Source organism: Coloeus monedula (assembly GCF_965178545.1).
Source record: "Coloeus monedula genome assembly, chromosome: 3".
In the NCBI taxonomy this organism is placed as follows: domain Eukaryota; kingdom Metazoa; phylum Chordata; class Aves; order Passeriformes; family Corvidae; genus Coloeus; species Coloeus monedula.
Genome location: NC_138783.1, coordinates 43,415,581 through 43,437,661, shown reverse-complemented (window position 1 = coordinate 43,437,661; position 22,081 = coordinate 43,415,581). Strand labels below are relative to the sequence as shown.

General features: G+C 42.6%; 1 protein-coding gene across 1 annotated transcript; it reads right to left on the bottom strand.

Moving 5' to 3' along the window:
- Positions 1–17,503: 17,503 nt before the first annotated feature.
- LOC309570795 (vitelline membrane outer layer protein 1-like) lies at positions 17,504–19,207 on the bottom strand (the record flags this gene model as incomplete). Its single annotated transcript, XM_082277809.1, has 3 exons — positions 19,022–19,207; positions 18,345–18,448; positions 17,504–17,798 (listed from the first exon to the last, which is right to left on the bottom strand). The coding sequence occupies exons 1-3, from the start codon at positions 19,190–19,192 to the stop codon at positions 17,504–17,506; spliced, it is 570 nt and encodes a 189-aa protein (XP_082133935.1). The 5' UTR covers positions 19,193–19,207.
- Positions 19,208–22,081: the final 2,874 nt, after the last annotated feature.

The window sequence follows — 22,081 nt, the reverse complement described above, 5'->3', positions numbered from 1 at the left end:
TATGACTCCCTGCAACCTGCAGATCCTCTCCTGCTCTCCAGTCCACAGTTTGCAATTATAGCAAATTATACCCAAGTCTGTGTTCTTGCTCTTATTGTTATTGACTTCATTTCCTTTTTATAGACCTTTTTTATTTTCATTTTGATGAGATAATTTTGAATTCTACTTCTGCTTTTAAATTATTTTTTTACACCCTCTTGAGTCATCTGCAAAATTAAGCAGTAATGCTGTATTGCAGCAACCAGCAATTGATGCCACATCCATGTTCACCCTGCAATATTTGTGTGCACTGGCTAAACTGTTTTCCTGCTATCACTTAGACTGTTGTTGATGGACTTGCTGCAACTTCTGGTCCCATTATTCTTGCTACAGGTGTGGCTGCTGTGGGCATCTCAAGTACCAAATGCAATAGAAAGAGTTGTTTTAGTAGTCAGAAACATCTGTGAGAGTTGAGATAGAAATGAACTCCAGGATTGTATTCTGTTTTTCCGTAGAAAAAAAATGGGCTGAAAATGAGACATTGCTGTGATACCATTCCCACTCAGGTCATCTGCTTGGCTGTGCCCCTTCCCTACCTCTTGCATGCTGAGGGGGCAGAGGGAGAAACAGGTGAGGCCTTGATGATGTGAAAACACTGCTCAGCAATATGTGAAACTTTTAGTGTCCTATCAGGATTGTTTTGGTCACAAGTTTAATTCACGGCACCATGCAAGCTTTGCCCTTTGCTACTGGCAGATAGTGACAGGGCCACCACCCAGCAGGAAGGAGTTTTGAGAGGCTTGGTTGTTATTATGTGCCACGAGTTCTTGGAGTGATTTACAGTCAGGCTAGCTGAATTTAAAAGTGTATACTACTGGCCATCCCTGAAAACTGAGGAAAATTTTATCTGTAATGAAGAGATTCAGGATTTTAAAAGCCCCAAATAACTTGATAGGCTTTGGAAGGCAGAGTGGACAGAAGGCAGAGAAAGAAGGCAGAGAATTTGGCTATTACCTCTTTTTAAAAACAACACATGGCTTCTTGAGAGGTTCCTGTTCACCAGCTCCCCACTTTATTGAAGTGTAGTCTTCTGTGGAAAGCTTTTGGATTATTTTCTCTTTAGAGCAAGAATACTTTGGCCAGTATTAGAAGACAAACAGATGATATGGAATTCATCTCACATCTGTGTGAGTAGTTCTTGTCTCTGTAGCTGTCTGCAAGACTATGGATAAACAGCATTTTATATTTCCTATCAAATACAAAACCTTTTAAAAACTTTGTTCTAAACTGGAAAAAAAAAAAAAAAAGAATAGCATTCTCCAAGGAAATCTTCATCCTCAGGACCTTGATCTTCACAGCTTCTTGCAAACATGAACTTTGTGTGTCTGAAGGTTTTGACAAACACAGCTCCCTCTGACAGCTCTGAGTCTGCTGTCTCTTTGGACCAAGTGAATTTGCCCCCAAGCCTTTGCACATCCCCTGCCCCAACCCAGTGCCTAGGATTTGGGTTGCTTAGAGCACCTAGAAAGTCCTCTCAGATCCCAGGTCCTTGTGCACGCCTGGGATCCCATCCTCTTCAGTTGAACACATCAGCCTTGAAGTCCTCTTTGTCCATGAACACAGTTTTAAATGATTTATGACTACACAGTCTTTTATTTTTAGCTTCGGTACAAAGCTTCCAAATCAAATCTGGGTGGGAACTGCTGTCTCTGATTATTTTGTTGTCTTCGTTTCCACTAATGAAAAACAAGTAGAGTCTTGCAGTTAAACAGTGTGGTTGTCTTCCTTAGTGTACTTTTTACACAAATCAAACAGGAATACAGGTAGATGAGAACAATAATATGATTCTGGCATATTAAATAATTAACTTAAAAAAGGTCAGTGAGTCCCTGCCTAACAAAACAGCAATGCTAGAAAGCTTGCATTGTTTTTTAATGTTGGGAAGTAAGGACATGCAAGAGGGTTGTAAGGACTCACAAAGAGGTTGTGAGCTGGATGGCACAGTTGGCACAACAGAAGGGCAGGATGCCATCCTGGGGGGCTGGACAAGCTTGAGAAGTGGGCCCATGAGAACCTCATGAGGTTCAGCAAGTCTAAGTGCTACTCCTGGGTCAGGACAATCCCAGACATGAGAACAAACTAGGAGAAGTCACGGAAAGCAGCCCTGCCAAGAAGGATGTGGTGGTGCTGGTGGATGAGAAACTGGATGTGACTTGTCATTGTGTGCTCACAAGCCAGAAAGCCAGTTGTATCCTAGGATGCATTGAAAGCAGCATGCAGGCAAGGGATGTCATTCTGCCCCTCTGCTCTACTCTGGTTTTTATCACCATGTGATTCCTCAGTTCTGATGCTACCGGTCCTGTAGTCTTTCACGTGTCTGCATTATTTGGGCAATAGAATTGTTTCATTCAATTTAAGAAAATTTAAGAAAACGTTTAAGTTCAATTTAAGAAAATGTTTCATTTTCTTAATTTACCCTATATGCATTACTTGGGTTATGCAGACATCTTTGTGCAACTTCTGTTTGATGTATTTTAGCTTCACAGAAGATTTCTGGCTATGCAGTTTTCATTGCATGTTTTTGTTTTTTGTTTTGCTGGGGTTTTTCTTCCCCTGTAACACATTGACTGCACTGTGTGTTTGAGGGTGCCAACAAGAGTGCTTCTCCTGTGTGATATCGTGCTTGGCTCCTCTGTATGTGACTGACTCTTAGTTAAGTAGACTGGTTATCCTGGAGAGTTCCTGGAGACCTGTGCTGCTCCCTTTCCTAATAGCTAGGGTCTTGGAGAGAGGGTCTGTTTATTGGAGATGGGCTTCATGGTTATTGATCATCTCCCTCTCCTGAAAGGAGTCTGTTGTGTAAGAGGACAGGTCTTGGGGAGTAATCTAAAAACTATCACCTTCTCAGGAACTGTGTTTCACATCTGGATCAGCTTATTAAGGATATTTACTAATGAAGCCCCAGTAAGGTGACACAGCAGCCAATTTTTTTTTGCACTGAGTTCCCACTTGTTTATTGACTGACAGCAGGACCTTTTAAAACTGCAGGCCTGACAACTTTGTGTTAAATCTGTTATTTCAGTTTAGTCTTTAACAGCATGTCTAAACCCCAACCTGAATCCCCGAATATAATCACATTACAGACCTATTATTCTGCTTGCTGAGTCACTTTGTCAGTTTGACAGCATGCCTAGCAGAAAATTTCTATTCCTTTCAATTCTTTGATTAAAGAAATGAATTAATTCTGAGTTTTATTTTGTTTGGAGATATGGAAGTCTGACTCGCCCACAGATTCATAGTCGCCATTTGAAGCTGGAGAGTTCTCTTTTGTGGTAAATGTAGTGAGTAGTCACAATTCTGAGCAAAACCCTTGTTTTTGGCATGCTGTGGTGAAGATCCCTGTATTTGAAGGCCTACTCCCAGCTTTTTGCTTGTATTGGCCAGAGGTTGAGTTTATCTCACTCTAGCAGCCATGAATGGCCAATGCAACAAGTAGTCGTGAAGAGGGAATTGATCTGTACAAAGGATGTCTTCCTGATGGATTATTATTTAAAACAAATATACAAAGATGTGTAGAGAGAGTTTGGAGCTGGGAAAGAACCTTTTCGACTTGAACAAGTGGGTCTTGAAGTTGGAAGTTAGCAATTATTCGTAGTGCTTGACCTTCAGAATATTTACTTGGCGTAGAAAAGTTGTGTACCTGCAGCCTGCAGTGAAGACTGAGAACTGTTAACAAAATCATACAATCATATGTCTCTGATATATTTTGCTACTCTTTATATTAGGAAAGGAATAGTATTAGTATTGGCATTTTGAAACTGTTTCTCAAATACTGCAAATACATGATGATTTAGAATTTACAAGTATTGTATTGCTATCAGCATGCTGCAGACCAAATCAGCTGTTGTCCTGGCTGTTGTGCAGTCACATAATTAGGCCATGCATGTCATAAGGAGTTAAAAAAAAATCCCACTCAGAGCAGAGGAAAGTTCATACTTTTCATTCCCATTCTGCTAATGAGGAACGACTGACAGGAAGATGAGAGCTGGGACGGGGTTCCACTTAGCAGCGTGCAGTCCCTGCTGGACAGATGTGGTCAGCACAGGGCAATGTTTGATGGGGAGGGATCATAATCCACTCAAAATTAGGGAAAGGAAAATTATTAGAGGGCTATGTAAGGGCATAACGGGAATGTGTGGGGATAAAACCAGAAGTGCTAAAGTGTGAAGCAGATCTAGTGACTTTTAGGTTCATGAAAGACGAGAAGTTTAACACCTGCACTAAGAAGAAAGCAATGATACCATGGTTTCATGGCTGAGTTAGGAAGACTCTCAAATAACTGATGGTGCAACAGAGATATGGAATAATTTTTGCTCTTAACTTTATAAAAAAGAATAATTTTGACCAGACTCTAAACACAATTAAGTTTTCAAAAGGGAAAATATTTGTCAGCAGTGAGGAAAGAAGAGGTAGAACAAAATATTCAGTAACTTACATGCATGTCATTCTCTAAAAAATCAGCAAGAAACTATCTCGATGCTGTAGAATATTTGGGGGAGATGTGAAAATACCATTAATAAATATTTACAGATACATTCAAATATGGTGTGTGTAAAATTGCCTAGACCTATATCCCATAGCTTTGTTCCTGTTCTCAAGGACTTTTTTGGGGGGGGGGGAAAAGAAGCAAACAAACTTTCAAAGAGAATAGATTTTTTATGTTCTCTTCATGAGAATTTTCACACTTCTTTAAAAAGTTACCTTTCCATCTAAGCAAAGCTTTCAATATTTCTACTTTGAGTTTTCTGTCATTATGCAGTCTAAATAAAATTCATCTTTGAAAATTTTCTTTCAGATAGAGCTTTTCTGCCAAGAAAGAGAGTATAATTTTCACTTTTCTCTTGGGAATTTCTGCAGCAGAAAGGTTGCTTTGAAGTGCACAAAACCTGCAGTTTGTGCTGGGTAATTTTGCACCCTCCAGTGGCCATGAAGCTTCCTTTTTAGTCCCAAATTCCCTGAAGTAGATAGAACACATTGCTGCAGGTAGCAAAATGCTCAGATTCTGAAAGCCGTCTGTGCACTTTCTTCCTATAATCAAGTAATCCACAGCTTTTTCCAAAAGGATATATTCCAATAACTCTGTGCTTTCATGGAAATTTTCTTCTTCTTTCCACTGTACTCTTCCACTGCTGGGGAAAAAAAAGGTAAATCTCACCTGTGACATTCTGTTTATGTTTAGTAACTGCCATAGGCAGGCAGGAGCCCTGCAGCATTTTCTAGTCACCTTTGGCAAGTTTTGTAGTATCACAGAAAAATGGCCCTTAGGAATTAAAAATAATGAGCTGTGATTCTATGTCTGCATCTCCGAGCATCCCTTCCTTCTGTTGGGACAAGCTCTCTTGAGAGGAGAAGGTGCTGACACTGTTTATGTATTCTTTCCAAGGCAGGCATCAGCAAGAGGTAGTGAAGTTCTGAGTACCTCAGTGATTGCCTGTGTTTGTTTCCAACTAAATCACAGATCTGCTTGATACTTTGTCCATATGTGGAAAGAAATATCTTTCAAATGTCCGTCAGTATCCTCCGGAAGAGAACCTGATGTATGACTGTGGAACTGTAGATGGATTTCAAGCAAGACCCCTTATCTCTCTTGAATTCAGTTTTTACGTTGAACAATTTACCATTTATCCTCGGAGAAGCCACCAAAGGCAGTGTTACTCGTGCTGGTAAGTAATCCTCAGCCTTCAATTCTTTGGGAACGTGTTAGAATTCGCTTGGAATTTAATTCTGCAGTTTCACTAGGAAATGTTTCAAAAAGTGTAGCTTTTTTGCTACTCAGTGTGGTGAGATGCAAGGAGTAGAATTCATCTCACCTTAAGTTTGGGGGGCTGATTTACCACCAGCATAGGGAGGATATCTAAACTCCTGTTTCAGTCAGTGTAGTGAGCAGGGTCTAGAGAGTGGTTCAGTCTACTCAGTGTGGGTGGTGTTCTTGGGATGAGTCAATGGACTCCAAGCCGTGTCCTGTCCTGCCTGGCTCTCCATGGGCTGTAATGGGAATTTAGACATCTGCCTCACATGTAGACATCTGCATTGTAGAAGCTCAAATCCAGGAAGGCTGGACTGTAGCCTGTATTTTTATGTAGAAAATTATTGTCATTATTTTTTACTCCTACATAGGAGTTATATCCTTTGGAATATAACTTTTCTCCTGTGATACTTGCAGCCATCAGAACACTATTGAATTTTCTTGCTCTAAGACATGAGCCAAATTGTGTCTTATTAAAGGTGGGAAAGTTTAATATCTTTCACGAATTGAATGTTAAATGTTTGTTAATGTATTTTAATATTCTAATAAGGGATAGGGAATGTGGGAGGAACTGAGCACTCCTCTTTCTAGAGCCACAGGATCCTAACTGAGGCCAGCCCCCAAAAAATGAGAGTAAGTTTTCATATAAACCAGTAGTTGTATTTCAGAAGTCAAAGGAATTGGACAACATCTGAGAGGACTTGCAGAAGAAAAACATTTTTGTAAGAACCCAGGGACCTACACTCTTCTAACCCTTACCTAGGAACTGGGAAAAAAGCAAGAAAATATCTAATGGTTGATATATATGGGTAAGAAAAAAAACAAACAAAAAGGATTTTGAAAATTCCTTGAGGCTGTTTTTTGTTTGAGTGGCCTACAGAGAAAGCAATAGATATGATATATGTGGAATTTTCATGCTTCTCTAACTCATGTGTGATACTCCCATAAGCAACCTATGAGAATAATGAAACCCTGGTAGTGTTTGTACATTCCACTATTCAATTCACATCTTTGGTCTTGTGTAGCAGTGGGATCCAGAGGATCATTATGATGCTATTAGATGTCATGTGGTTGTTAGGTTTAGGATATATGTTTTTTATAGCTTTAGCACAATCCTGAAAATGTGAAGAACAGCAAAGAGGTAATTTTGGCAGAATGGGAATTACTTTGAGTTTGTATTTAAGTCCACAGTCAAGATGAAGGACCTCAGAAGAACATTTTTCTCAACATGAGATGAGGCATTGTAGCAACATGTGATGCTTCTGGAATGTAGTTTTGCTGCCTTTGACATAAAAACAACATGGTAAAATAGCAGAGTTGATAGAAAATAATGAAGGATGTAGATTGGACAGAAGCAGTCACATCCATTTTCTCCTTGTCCCCCTGCCCTTAATGAAAAGAACATGATGTTTTTTCCTTTACCCAGTTAGGTCAAATTTAAACATGTCACTTGTGTTCTACTGAGTTCCAGTTCTCAAGTTCTTCTTGCACAAATGGTGATATGTATTCCCTTAGGTCACGTCAGTAGCCTCTCCCTGACAGGATAAGCCCCTGTGTTTAATTTTTGCTGACTTTTATGAACCATATTATTTAATGATTTCAGGTGTTTGGGGTTTTTTTTTGTTTTCCCTGGTACAGGCCCTTGAACAGGTGAGATCTCTTGCTTCACATCATTGTGGGTAATATGACACTTTCAGTCAAGTCATCAGAAATCCCAGGGACATGATAGCTCTGGTCTCTGTACTCAAGCAAGCACAGCAAAGAAGAGGAGTTGCTGGCCTTGAGCTCTGGACTCTTATGCTGACAGTGAACCTGTTATTTCAGATAGGATATGTATCTTTGGAGGATCTGGTGTTCCTTGTGGCTCATGTTTCTGGATGCACTGCAAGAGCATCAGGAAACAGAAAATTTAGTAAAAATAACATACAGATGTAAAGGTCAAGAGTTTGATTATGGATTCATGACAGCTTATATTTGCAAAAAGGTCTCTCTTTTTTTTAAACTATTGCTCGAGGGGCTGAGAAGAGTCCCTGGCTCCAGACTAAGCAGCCCACAATGTGGCATCTGTCCTCCAAAGTTCCCCAAGCAAAAAGTAGCAGAGATCTTTCCCTAAGCTTGAGAAGATTATACAGTTGTTATGTGAATCTTGACTGCCACTGTGACTGCAACTGCAGCAGCAGAAGTTTTCGATATCCTTGTGTTTTGTTGCTTTGTTGTTTGTTTTTTTTTTTTTTTTTAATAACTTTATTCTGGTGGAATGGCTCAAGACTTTGGGAATGATATGCAGTGGTATTTCTGACTTTGCTCATTCCTGGTAATATTGATTTCAGACCTCTAACTCAGTTTCCTGTTAGCATGATGATTTTATTGTCTAATAGTTATTTCTTTGATGAAACAAAAGTGATTTGAAGAACAGAGAAAATAACACACTATTTTATTACTACTTTGGTCTCCAAGAGGATTAGACAAGAAATGCTGTAATTATACAGAACAAGAGCAGTTTCTGTCCCAAATACATCATAATCTGTGGGAAAGGAAAGGCTCTCAGCCTTTTATTTAGAGATGGGAAACTGAGGTACAAAAAGATATATTTTCCTGTTACGCTACAGCTGTGATTATGGATATTTTTATTCAAGATGGTTGTTGAGTATTTTCAAGTCTTTCAGATTTGATATTGAGACATGTTGACATGTACATAACAACTTTTAACTACTTGTATCAAAAGCTTTATACCTAGAAATTGTATTCCTTCCTTTGGTGAGACAGAGACAATTGGAACTCAAGCCAACACAATCCAGTTGATACAAAAAACCTTTAGTCGCTGATAAATGGACCAGTAAAAGACCTACTCAGGCACAGCCTTGAAGGCATCAGCCTCAGTTTTGTCACTGATAGAGAGGGAAAACATGATTATTGCAAATGTGTTCAGAATTTGAGGGGGATTTTGGGTCTATGTGAAACTTATTATGAGATTTCAGAAGAGGTTTGTGGGATTATGTAAAATTTATTATGGGAAGTGTATGGGAAGGGAAGGGATCAGGGTAAATGGGTGAGAAGCATGAAGCAATAAGGAGGAGGGATAGAAATGGCTCAATGTACTGAACCCTGTGCCTGCCCAGCATCCCTGTCCTATCTTTGTATTCAATCCTTTCCCCAAACCACTCTTTTGATGCCATGGTATTTTGCCTTTTATTTTATACCCCTTTTTATGCACCTTTTTATAACTTCTGTATTCTTAGTGTTTTTTAGCCTACATTCTTGGACTTATTTGTCAAGCTAGGAGACTAAACATCTTAGAAGCTGTGTAGTTAGGGATCAGTGTGCTCCAGACAGCAAGGTCCTCTCCAGAACACATTTTGTAAACTAAGATAGAACCATGCAGGGGAAGATTCCTTGGGGAGGGGGGCTCATTCGAGCCTCTCATTGGGGAATTTTTCATAAATATGCTAATTAGTAAAACCTATAATGATATACCAGATCTTTTGGGGGTGTGCATTGTGGTGTGCATTTCGGTGCATTCCACCTGGACGTGTGCACCTAAGGATCCTTAAAATAAATACAGAGGTAAAATCCCTTTTTCCCTTCTAACCATGTTTGACTCTTGATTTTAAGACCAGGAAAAGGCATCACTTTCTTTGTAATCTTGTTGTGCTCTTTGTGAGAGCTGAGAGGTCCAAGTGTCAGCATCTGGAGAAGGACTGAGGAGGTCTAGTTGTCAGCAACTGTGTATGAGACACCTAAATGCCAGTAACTGGAAAAATCTGTGTCCTGCTTCCTACAAGTGCTAACAATAAAAGAAAAATATGTCGTGTCAAAGGTCATGTCTTACTTCCATGAGTTACTAAAAACATGCTTTCCTAAAACTCCCACAGCACCAAATGTAATGACTCATTGCCTCTGTTAATTCCTTAATTACAAAGTTCCTATGTGGGGGTCTCAATTTTACGACAACACATCTCACTGGCATGACTTCCATAATGACTCTGCTCCATGGCATGTTTGAGTGCAAGCATGGAAATAGGCTGAGGGAAAAACGTTTCCAGTGGGGTTTCTAGTGATGGATGCCTCCACCATCCCCAGCTCCAGCATCTATTGACTCAGACCTGAAGAGAAAATGACTGGAAAATTCAGGGGAAACTGCTGTACCTGCCAAGAAAGTGAAGAAAGAAAGCTGTAAGAGTTAAGGGAGAAATCAGTGATGTACGTGGTGGTACAGGCAGAGCCACATAAAGAAAATGACCACTTCCAGGTACATATTCCATCATCATGCACTCCCCAGAGTGCTGCTGGACCCAGACTGTTGAAAATTATGCTGTTTTACTCTGTAATTTGGAAGCCAGAAGGAATTGTAGTTATCCACTTGACCGATGTCCAGTTCTGATCTGAAATTTGCTAATAAAATAACCTGACTGCCTCTAGTCTGCCTGTGTCTGCTCCTATCTGTGGCAGAGCCTTGATTAATGGCTCTGGTGGTGATATTGCTTCTGTGATAGGAGGTCCTGCCAACCTGAAGAGAAGCTAATCCCAAAAAAGAGATGAGGCACAAAAGGGGAAGCTGCTCTAGACGTGCTGGGAAAGTTGATCAGAGGGGATGAAGGAGGAACTCTGATGGCCCTGAAAATATGCTGGGTGAGGTTGCTGAGGGTGCTTGGAGAAAGTACAAAAATGGTCTTTGAAAATAACAAGGAAAACAAAACATTGGAAGAGCAATTGAGAGAAGAAACTGAGAGCAAATACTTTCCCTCTTATTTCCACCCCAATCAATATGATGATTAGGAGAGACAAAAGAGTTTTCAAGAGGTCTGAGTCATCTCTTCTAATGTGGGGGAGAAATGTTCTGCAAAGTCCTCTCTACTTTTCACGGTGTGCTTCTGTGAATCAGTCTGCCTAACTGAGGTGGCTTTAGGCCTTGCAGAGAAAATTGGAATTGCATTAAGTCTACTTGCTGCCTTAGTACAAGCAGAAGGAAATGTGTTTGGGGTAGTTGCTGAGCTTGCAAGCACCCACTTTTGATGATTTTGGTTTCAAAGGTGGCATGTATTACCACTGAATAATTAAAGTGTTATCCTAATTAATCTGGACCTACAGATCATAGTGTCTCTGAAATACATTTTCTCCATTAATTAGGGATTTTAACAGTGTGGTTAGGTACAACAAAGTCTGCCTTTCCCTGGCAGGGGATTTCCTCTAGCTTCTTTTAATGTGATTTTCCGGAAGAAACTCAAATCTGATTTTGTTTTAGAAAACCTTCATTTGGCCAACCATTCCCTGTACTAAAAGAAGTTTCTTTAGATGCTTGAGTTGAGGATACAGAAAGAAATAACTGACACACATTCAACCCGAGGAGTTGGAGATGACTTTCCCACCATCCTTTTATCCAAACAGGTGTGGGTTGCCTAACACATGGGCTGCAGCTCAGCAACAAAGATTTCCTGGCAAGTCCAAGGACAATACTAGCTCTTGACTTGCTTTTTCTGTGCTGTTCAGGACAACATCACCTAACAAGGACTTGTGCTCATCTATTAATTATGTTTTTCTGTTGAGGAACCTCAGCACAATTTGACCCCTAACACAATTTATTCCTCTTGTGCAAAGGAATGACTCAGGTTTTTGTAGCTGTTGTGCCTGACTAAAAGTATATTACTCACTTTGTATGAAAAATAATGCTGGAGACATATGGCTCTGTAATGGCTGCTCTGCAGCCATTTTGTGGTCTTTGTGTCTCTCTACTATTATAAATCTTGTAATTTTTGAGGTATTTCCAGCTCACTGAAATTTGCATCAACTTAATGTTCAGCCTTCAAGATGCTGCCTAATATTCTTAGAAAAATTATCCAGAAGTACAAAAAGATGCAGATTCCTTAGTCAAAGGCAGGTTCTCTCAAGACACATTTCTTCCTCTCAGCATTTTCCAAGTTTGCATGAAAAGCCTTGGGGAGGGCAGCAAATCCTTTGTTGCAGGGTCTAGGTGTCCCCTTACAGTAGACACCCTATGTACATAGTAAGATTGTGCTCGGCCCAAACAGCTTAAAATCCAAAGAAAATGAGGCCGAAACTGACGAAATAAGTGGGGGAAAACTGATGTTTATGGATAACAGGACAAATTCTCCCTGCCCAACTATAGATTTTAAGCTTCAGCTGGACAGGGTGCTGGGCCATCTTGTCTACAGCATGGTTTTGCTGAGAAAGGTTGAACTGGGTGATCTTTGAAGTCCCTTTCCAACCTGGTATTCCGTGGTTTTATGACTTTTCAGCCCAACAAAATTACACTAACATTGGAATGGCTTTATGTTCTTTCTCCCTGTTGCAGTTATGGGGACTTAGTATCTGAAACTGCTACAAGGAGCAGAAAGAAAGATCTGTGATAACGGCATCAGTTTAGGTTTAAAACAGGTTCTTTACCGAGGTGGAAGATGCAAGATCACACAGAGTACTTTTTAGGCCTATTACCTTATTACAGATGACTGAGGTGCATTTAGACAAATCTATATAAGCAATATTTAGAGAAGAAGGGCAATTGGGTGCTTAGACAGCAGTTGTTTTTTGACAGGCCTTTGTGATGAAATGGCAAAAAATACCTGCATAATGAGACTTTGGTAGATGTAGTACAACTGCAATCAAGACACAGATACTAGCAAGATGATGAAATTATTGCACCGCCTTGGTGTCTTGTTCTTGTAAAACCAGATGTGAGACTTGAAAGCACCATGAGAACAGCAAGTGCTTTCTTCATATAATAATTTTTCTAATTTTTTAAAAATATAGTTGAAAATAATTCCAGAGAGAAGAGGAATGAGAGGTGATGGTTTTTGCTACTATTAAGACGCTCCTCTCAGAGTATCACCATTGCAGGTTGGTACTAGGAAGCTTTCAAAAGATGTCCTTATCTCTTCAAACCATAGGAAGAAACCTCATCTTCCCTCAGAGAAATCAGCTGCATGGAAAACATAGCTTAGGCAGAAAAACTCTCCCTTCCTGTGCTAAAATGTTCTGGCTAAAGTGAGCTACTGAAATGGTTGTGAAAGGTCCAGGTGGGTGTAAAGGGCAGCAGTGCTGGAGCTGGTCCCTGTGCACAGCAGTGAGGGTACAGCCTCCCTGGACATGTGTACTTTCCTCTTCTTCAGCAAGGCCACCTTCAGCTTCTTCGTGGACATCCAAGGGAACCCGATGTAGGTATTGGTGAACTGGCATGGGTGGTGTGGGGTCCCTCTACTCCTCTTTCCTCGGCTCAGCAGCATTTGGAAGCTACACAGTAGACTGGTTATTCCTACATCAGCTGCTGAATCCTGCACAAGGAAGGTGGCTGCTCTCATGGAAATGTCCCAGCAAACACTGGTGAAGCTGAGCAGAAGAAGGAAATCTCCAATACAGCAGTAAGTGTTAGAAAATGTGTATCTGAAGTCATGGCTGAGGCTGAACACTATTTTTGCTAGATAATCAAAGAGAAGATATAAAATATCAAGGGATAGAAAGGAAAAAAGGGGAAAAATATTCATACCAAAAGAAATAATGGCTGACACTAGTTTGCATCAGTAGAGATGACAGCCCTTCTTTTACTAATGGACTTTCCAGAGGTAAATTTATCTTGAAATGACACTTTCCAAAGAGCAAAGTGTCCAATTTAATAAACTGTTAGGCCACCTAAATATGCTTTCTATCTGAATTTTCCACTGGAAACATGTGCTTATCAATTCATTAACCTTCCTTCTAATTATGTGGGTACAGGCAGCACTCTGCTATGGCCCTGCAGAACCACAGCACAAGAAATTTTGCTCAAAGTACATGTTCTTTTGCCCAAAGTACATGTTTGCTTCCGAAAAGGGGCACAGAAAGGTCATAGGGATGTAGTTGTTTGTACCCTCCCTTGGATTTACTGGAATTGTTACTTACTTGTTCAGAATTAGCTATTACTTCAGTACAGATTTTATGACAGGTCAAAGACACACTTGTGGAAGCAAAACCAAATCTCCTACTAAAATGAAAAATAACAGATAAAATCAGATACAGTATTTCTACTTCAAGTAAAATATAAATACTTCATTAAAGATGTTCTAGAGGAAATAAGCTGGCTTGGAAGAGTTTTGAACTTTGGGGACATTTGCTTAAGGTGGAGCCAAGTTCAAACTTTGCAGTTTTTCTGAAGGGAATGTGGTGGTCTCAGAGGATGAGAATGCTGATAAGCACCAGAGATCTTCTAGGCTGCAACATCTCACAGTGCAGCTTAGAGTGGAGTCCAACCCCTGCTGCTTTTAGGGAGGAAACAAACTTTCCAGGAGACTTTTGGGGCTGACCACCGTTACAGAGGTAGTTTGTTTGAAATGCTCAGTACCTAGAAGTGAGTCTCTGCTATCTGCCATGAACATTTTTCAAAGCTTTGAATAGTGCTATTTCCCAGCTTTAGTATTCATTATTTCAGCTGTGTCATGTGACAGCGATGTCCAAAGGCTGCAAATGCACCAGGGGAACCAAACGTTTGAATGAGAATGGGGAAGGTAAAAAAGTTGCGTGTCTTCCTTCAGTACTCTTGGGAGAAACACTAAGAAGATTTCCAAGGTGTTTTTCATCCTGCTCTATTTCATATTTATTCTCTCACTCCAGGAAGGGTGTTGCAGGTGTCATGACAGCTGGAGGACAGGACTGTGGCTTCTAAGAAGTGCACTGTCACCTCCCTCAGCACGTGAAGAGGATGCCTGTTAATGTGTGTGCTCAAGTTGCAGCAAAGATTAGAGCATGGACCTTTGTTCTGCTCCCTGTTTGCACAATGTCAAATGCCACAGGAGCCCTGGTCCATTACTGTGGTTTTCATGTATGAATTCTGTCACCAGAACAGACAGTAAGAGTGAGACAGAGCCTCTCTGATAGTACAGGGGCTATCAGGTGCAAATGTGAATGCTGCTCTAAGCAGCTGTCACAGGAACGCTCCCATTCTCCACAGGGCTCTGTCTTTTGTGAGTGAGGAGAGAGGTTTGAGGGAAAGCAGGCATTATCCTGCATATAGCACAGAAGGAAGCACAAAGTTCTGCATAAAAATTCTATGCAGAAGAATGTGTGGGAGCAGTGGGAAAGCAGTGCTGAGCCCTGGAGAGAGAGGGCTAAGGACAAAAGTAGATCTATCTCTTTGTGGGCTTGCTCTGAACAGCTGTGAGCCTAGTGCTGCCTGGGCTCTGGATACTGGGTAGCTGTGCTGAGCAGTGCTCCAGTCCAGCATGGATATAACACCAGAATAACTGGTGTTACTTCATTAACAGTTGCTGCTGCACATCACCTGTGTCTTTTGAGGAAGTGTGGCTGTGAATATCTTTACATATCATTTTGAGCTCTGTGCATGTTCTGCCTAGTGAATGGGGGAAAAGTGTATGCTGCTGGCTACTTTTCACCACAGATGCCTAAAGGCAAAACATGTATGAAGTGAGGGATGTAAGATTAAACATCTCAACCAGCCCATGCTGGTACATCAGGGTGAGTAATTGTGCAAGAAGTAGGACCATTATTGAAAAGCCTTGGATTTCCATGTGGTATTCCATTCAGGTTTTCCTGAGAGAAGAGTGGTCACATGCTGGTGTGAGTGCACAGGAAGTGAGTGCTTGACATCAGTCTTGCCCTGTTCTGGTGGACTGTGACAAGCCGTGGGGTTCACTGTTGTAGACTAGTGACATACACCATACAAAATCTAGTATATATGCTAGTCAAATAATGAATTTGAAGGAGTAATGGACAGGGACAACTCTTCCAGCATTTCACTGTTAGATCTCCTCTGCCCAGAAACTGGGAAATTTATTATTCAAGAGGATCTGCCATGGCATTTGGATTCAGCCCAATAAAATGTTTTTATTATGATGGGGAGGGTTAAGACCTGAGTGGGGAGACCATGAAATAAATTTTAAGACTAGTTTTCTTGCAGGAATCTCCTTGTTGACAGAAACTCTTTCATGTTTAATGCCATGTAAAGTGCTTTGTACAGCAACTTGCTTAAGTGAATGAGTAATGAGTAATATGAAAGTGATATAATAATGCAAAGATAACATAAAAACCTTTGAGACATTCATGACAAGAATCCCATCTTTTTGTCTCAGTGTATTTCAGAGTGCCCTAGGGAGACCTTTTTTTCCCGGAAGAAAAGCTGAGTTATGCATTTTCCTATTATATCTAATTGTAGAGAAAGATTCCTGTAACAAAAATTGAGATGCCTTTACCTCTTAAAATTGGAAATCATCCATGAGGATGTGTGACCTTATTGCCAGATCACATATTTAGTGTTTCTCTTTTGATTTTAAATCTGGTACTCTCCTGAGATAATAGGTGGCTCTGTGAGGCTTACCAGTATAGGTATGGAATAAGAAAAGCATGTGGAAATCAACCAAACTGGCAGTAAAAATATAACTGCTTGGACTTTCAAACTCCTGTTTCCAAAAACTTGGCAGAAAGGGTTAAATATGCTTGTAAATATACTTATTGTAAAGCTTTTCTTGGCTGCATGCCAAGTGGCAAGCAGTCCCTTTGGATGCATAAGGGCACATGGTGGTACAGCTAATGCTTCAGAAACCTCTGGAACATCTGGGATCCCAGCAGGGATTAAGCAAAGATAACATTGTCTGTGTGTTCAGGTGTGTGCACAGAAGGTCTCAGCTCACAGGTGTCACTGAGGACCATTCACAAACTTCCTAAGCAAGACTTACCTATCAGAGAGAATACTGTAGTAAACAAATTTCAAATACATGAGTATGGGAAAAGTGTATGAACTCTATAGAGTTGAGGATATTCTCCTTCCCTCCTACGTCTTTCTCAGATTTCTGCCTCCTCTTTGCACTCCTGGGACAGAGGAAAGTGTTTGTTGAAATCCTTGCAATTCCCTCTGGAACTCTCCTAATCCTTGCTGTTTGCTCCTTTCCTCCTCGAGTCCTTCCTGCACATGTGCATCATAATGCCCTCCACCCAACCTGTTCCTGCATAATGCCCTGTGAGACCTGGGTTTGTGGCTGATCCCTGTCCCAACACTTGTTATGGCCACAGTCCTCACTCACAAGGTGTTGCCTACAGCCTCAGGAAGCGGCACAAAAGATGAGCTCCAGAGGAGAGCTGAGCAGGAGGTTTGGATGCTGAAGGAGATGGTGGTGGGTACAGGAAAGGTACCTATGTACATTTCTAACTGCAATACAAGTGAATTATTGCAGTGTTTGGAACAAAAGTCCTCAGGGTGCTTCTGTTGCACGGGGCACCTGCAGACGTTGAGATGCTGTGCTGAGAAGGCTGGAAGGAGAGGCATGGAGCTGGGACACAAGCTGCATGGTGTATTTGAACTTACTTGTGGATGGATGGATGGATGAATGTCTGATAGTGATCCCTCCACATCCTAACCATTATAATGGAGATAGGATGAAGAGTTCCCCTTCCTCTCCTTTGAAACCACAGTTTCTGCCAGGGCAGATGATCCCTCTTCTACTTCACTGTTCAGCCCTTATAGTCCCACCTCCTGCCTTACCAACAGGTGTGGGAATCTCCTGTGCTCCCTCACAGGAATTTTGTAGGTTATAAATTTTACAAAGCTTAATCACAATAAACACAAAGACCCTTCTTATGAAGTGCTGTAGCCATGGGATCTGGCTACCCTTGACAAAATAGGACAGAAAAAAATTGTACACTGCTCTTTGTGCAAGGACAGATTCAAGGTTTAATGCTGTGCAGCTTTGTAGACGCTGGCATGGGGTGGGGGAGTCTGGTTTAATGACAGCAGAAGACTCTAATGTCATTGAGAGCTGTGTCATCCCACTTTCCTTGGGGTTCTTCCACCTTTGTTTGGAGCCCACAGATGGCCCCAGAGGTGCAGTTGCTGCTCCATGGGCCGTAGTGACCCCCCGAAAGTCCCCAGCCCTCCAGCTGTGTCCCGTTGGAGCAGGCAAACCTCATGTTGTTGACTGCCGTGTTGTCTTGCAGGTGCTGCCACCTTTCCACGCGCAGTGAGAGGGAAACCAGCTTGTTGCTGGAGCAGAGCTGGGCCTCAGTCCAGTTTCCCCACCTGCCAGAGGAAAAAGCAACTTGCCAAGGCTTGCCCAGCCTCTGCTGTGCTGCAAACAACACCACAACCTGCCTGGGGTCCTGGCAGTCCTGGGACAAGGGACCTACACCGGGGTGGCAGGTTCTAGGAGCACCAGTTGCACTCTCCTTCCCCACTATCCCCTGGATGCCCTGCCACCACCAGCTCCAGGCTGCCCTGTTCCTGCAGAAACCCCTTGGCAATTTCAGCTGCTTGCTTTGTCCCTGTTACTTAATGTACTTTCCAAAGTATGCATTTGAGGAAAAGGAGAAAGTACAGGTTTAAGGTCTGTAATTTATGCTCTTTCCTTAATTTTCCAAAGCACTCTTCCTTTCCACGGGACCAGACCTTTACCCTGAAACCTTGACACTTTGTGGCCAAGGGGAACTCACCCACCTCCTCAAGCAGGGTGTTGAGCCACCTTCACAGAGGGTGGGGGTGCCTATGGAGAAACCATTGCAGTGGTTTCCCTCCAAGCTCCCAGAAGCTGCTGCCTTGAAGGAGGATGAGAAAGCAAAGGCTGCTCACCACCCCACAGAGGACTCAATGACTGTGCCGTCCGTGCAGAGCAGGCGGATGCCGTTCAGAGCTGTGTCATCACCAAAAAGCCAAAACCCCTGGTAGAGCTGGACCTTAGAAGAGGGGAAGAAAATGGGAGAGGTCAGCACTGTCCCCCTTTTAAAAGAGGTGATGAGGCGAGCCCTCATGATGAGGGAGGGGAGGAGGCTTTGGGGACAGAGCAAGAACATCAGTGTAGCTGAGCAGGGCTGTGAGGCAGCTCCATGGCATTTCTCAGGAAGCCCTTTTTGCTGTTGCCCACCTTTGTTTTTCTCCAAGTGGTGGAATAAGGGCTCTGGACACAGGAGTACTTGGCAGCTGCTGTCCCAGGCCGTGCCCACCCTCTCACCATGTGCTGTGATACCCAGAGCTGGGGTGCTGGCAGATGGGACTTGTCCCAGCCACCTGGGAACAGGCTCTGCTGTACAAACCCCAGGTATTTTTTTACCCAAGAGACCCCTTCACTAAGAAATCGCTTACTGGCAGGGAGCCTGGAGAGATTTCTTGCTGAGAAGTCTGCATGATGCAGATATAATACAAACTGCTGTGATGGAGCAAGGTGCTGTGGCCAGCCCTGCTATGACCAGAACAAAATAACATTGTCCCACAGCAGGTTTTTTCCCCACCCTGAAGAAGTCAAAACTTACCTTCAATTCAAATCCCTTTGCGTAGCCACTGGGGCAAAATTGCTTGTGCCCCCAAGAGCCCCAGGGACCTCCATTTGGCACCGTGAGGCTGGACTCATACTGCCGTGACTCGGTGCCCCAGAGGCAGCAGGAGCCCAGCAGGCAGAGGATGGCTGGGATGAGCAGCTGCATCACAGGGAACCTGCTCAGTGCCTGGAGGTGCTCGCACAGGGGAATTTATTGGCCAGGAGAGTGGGTGGGACTCCTTGGGAGTGTAAACAAAGCTCCCAGGGAGTGCTCATTGTTGCTATGTACTGCTCCTGCTGACTGCCTGCCCTCAGTGGGGAGCCTCCTGGTATGCACTGGTTGGGGAACTTACAGTGCTGTGAAAACTTGTGGATGCAAGGGGAGGAAAGGGAGGCAGAGCTGGGATCATTCCCCAAGGAGATGGTGGTTTGGAGGAGAGTCCTGGCAATGCTGCAAGGAGGGTGCTGAACAGAGAGAGGGGTGGGAGGAGAAGTGATGGACTGGAAGGGGAAGAAACCTCTCAGGGGCTGAGAGAAAGCTTGAGATGAAGCAGTCTCAGTCCTTCACTGTGTAGAAGTCCTCACTTGTTTCCTCCTTGCTTTCCTTCTCTCCTCACCATCTCACTGAGGCTGAGGAAAGTGCCTGCACTGGAAGCTGTTGCATTTTCCTCCGGGACGGGCATTAAGTGTAGGTGACTAAATGAAGTGTGTCCACCTCACAGGATGAGTGCTCCTGCTGCCACCCGCCTCGTGTGGCCCTTGCTGAACTCACTTCAGTTTACTTGCATCTTGTACTGGGGGCGGGGGAGTGGGAGCAAAACTTCATGTGGTTGCATCATCCCATGGAGCTGTGCAGCTGCCAGCTGCCCAGATGTATCTTTAGGAGGTGTGAGCATCCAGAGAGGGTGCGAGTGTCCAGCAGAAGCAGACCCTACTTCTGCTATTGTGCCTTTCTCAGATGTGACTTCCTGTTTCATTCCTTGTTCCTCCAAAGGGACTAGCCAGAGAAGAAACCTCTGCTGACAGCAATATCAAGGGTATCCTGTGAGTAATTTCAGAGTAGGAGGAGCTGCTCCCAGTCCTGAAGAGTCAGTGATGATGTCACCATGGAGAGTTGTCCTGTGAGGTCTTTACTACAGAATAGCAGCATATATTAGCGGTATAATACATAAGTATATATATATACACATATATATCAGTATATACCAGTACTATAAGCACAGCCAAAACAGGGAGAAAGTTATTCCAGGCTTTAATTACTGAAGAATGGAATGGCCTACTTCTGTAAGAGCCACTTAGTGCAGGTGAAGGGGGAAGTGGTGCTTTCAGCTGAAACCCTCTGATGTTACCCCTTGGGTAGAATTGTAAAGGTCCTCAGGTGCTCACAGCACCCCACAGGAGACAATGAAGACAAAGATGTCCTACTATGTTATTGTATCTCGTAGACAGCAGGAATGTGTCAGAAAGAAAACAACATGGATGAAGGGCTGTGTGGTCAGGGTTCTGGTCAGGAGAATGCATAGCTCATGGATATTTTGCTACTCCTGGTGACATAGAACTTTCTACGCTTGAGGTCTAGACTGGATTTCTTCATAAGACTGGCTGCAGACACAAGCAAGAGCAATGGGCTGTTGCCAGGTTCTATGTCCAGTGAAGAGCTGTGAATGAGTGATATTATCAACCCTCTCCATTAACCATGTTGGCTGCATGATGAAGCTTTCAGGATATGTGGAAAGTTAGGGTTGAGCAGTGTCAGCGATACCTAGACCTGTACAAGAATCTTAAAGAAAAGCAGTGATGAAACCCCAAGATGACTAAAGCCAAAAAAAGTGAGATGTTTCACAGTTTGTAGTTATATTCACAGTGCTAAATCTTTCTCTGTTTGAGTCCCTCTTACTGACAAGGCCTGTTTTCTCAGTCTTCTGCTTTCACACATCTCCTGTTTCCTCTCTGTCTAACAGTCTGAGCTCCAGCCCCAGCAGTCCTGCCACTGTAGGTGGCAGAAAGGAGATCCTGGTTGCAAAAAGACCCTGCTCAGCTGATTTTTTGTTGTTCCTTTTGACTGTGTGGGGAGAAGGTGGCAGAGACAGTGACACTGGGTTGGTGGTTCTGGGATATTCCAGCAGGAAGCAGTGAAAACTATTCACACAAGTAATTAACTGCCTGTGGGAGGAAGCGAACACTGGATGTATTTCTGTAACTTCACAGTGGAGAGCAAGAAAACAAACAAGGAACTAATCTCAGCTTTGTATTTCCCTCTCTTTTCTCTCATTAACTCTTCCAGAGTGATGAATCTTTGTGGGTCAAAGAACTTTCCCTCCCCTTCTCTCTCACCCCTTTCCCTCCAGAAAACTTCCCCAGCTCTAGGAGTAAGGAATGGACTGAAATTAAAATGATGGGATCAGTATCAGCAGCTGAATTTGTGCTGCTGGAGTGCAGGACCAATGAGTAATTTTGGGTAGACCTGCTGATACACTGAACTTCTCTGAGCATCCAGTGATGTCTCTAACATCCCTGCTAATTAACATTTTAGCATCTGGGAAAGCTCTTGCTCTTCACCCACTGCTTCTTTTTCTCTTCAGTTAACCTGCAGATTTCTAGTCAGGCAGGAAAAGTACCAGCTTGCAAGCTTAGGATGGGTGGATTTTCAATTATGTAACTTTGGAAAGCTGGAGTTTGAACTCAGTGAGTCTGGCAACATCTCTGCTGGCAACTATGGAAGCTAGCAGTAGGGTCATATGTGACATGTCCTCTCTTCTTTTGAACAAGCTATTGGAAGACAGGATAGCATTAGACTCAGCAACTGAAGACAAGATGGCCAGTGGAGAGCAAAGATCAGTTCTCTAATTTTGCAAACATATAAACCAAAAGGAAATATCTGTATTTTTTTTGACAAGTTAAGTCCTCCACCCTATGGCAAAGAAAAAGAACAGAGAGTTACAATGAAGACAAAATATTTGAAAACAGTGCAGGCGTTCAAAATCATCAGAAATAGGCAGAACAGTAAAATGTAATCACAGAGCCAAAACATCAAGATTAAAGAATGAAGTGCTTG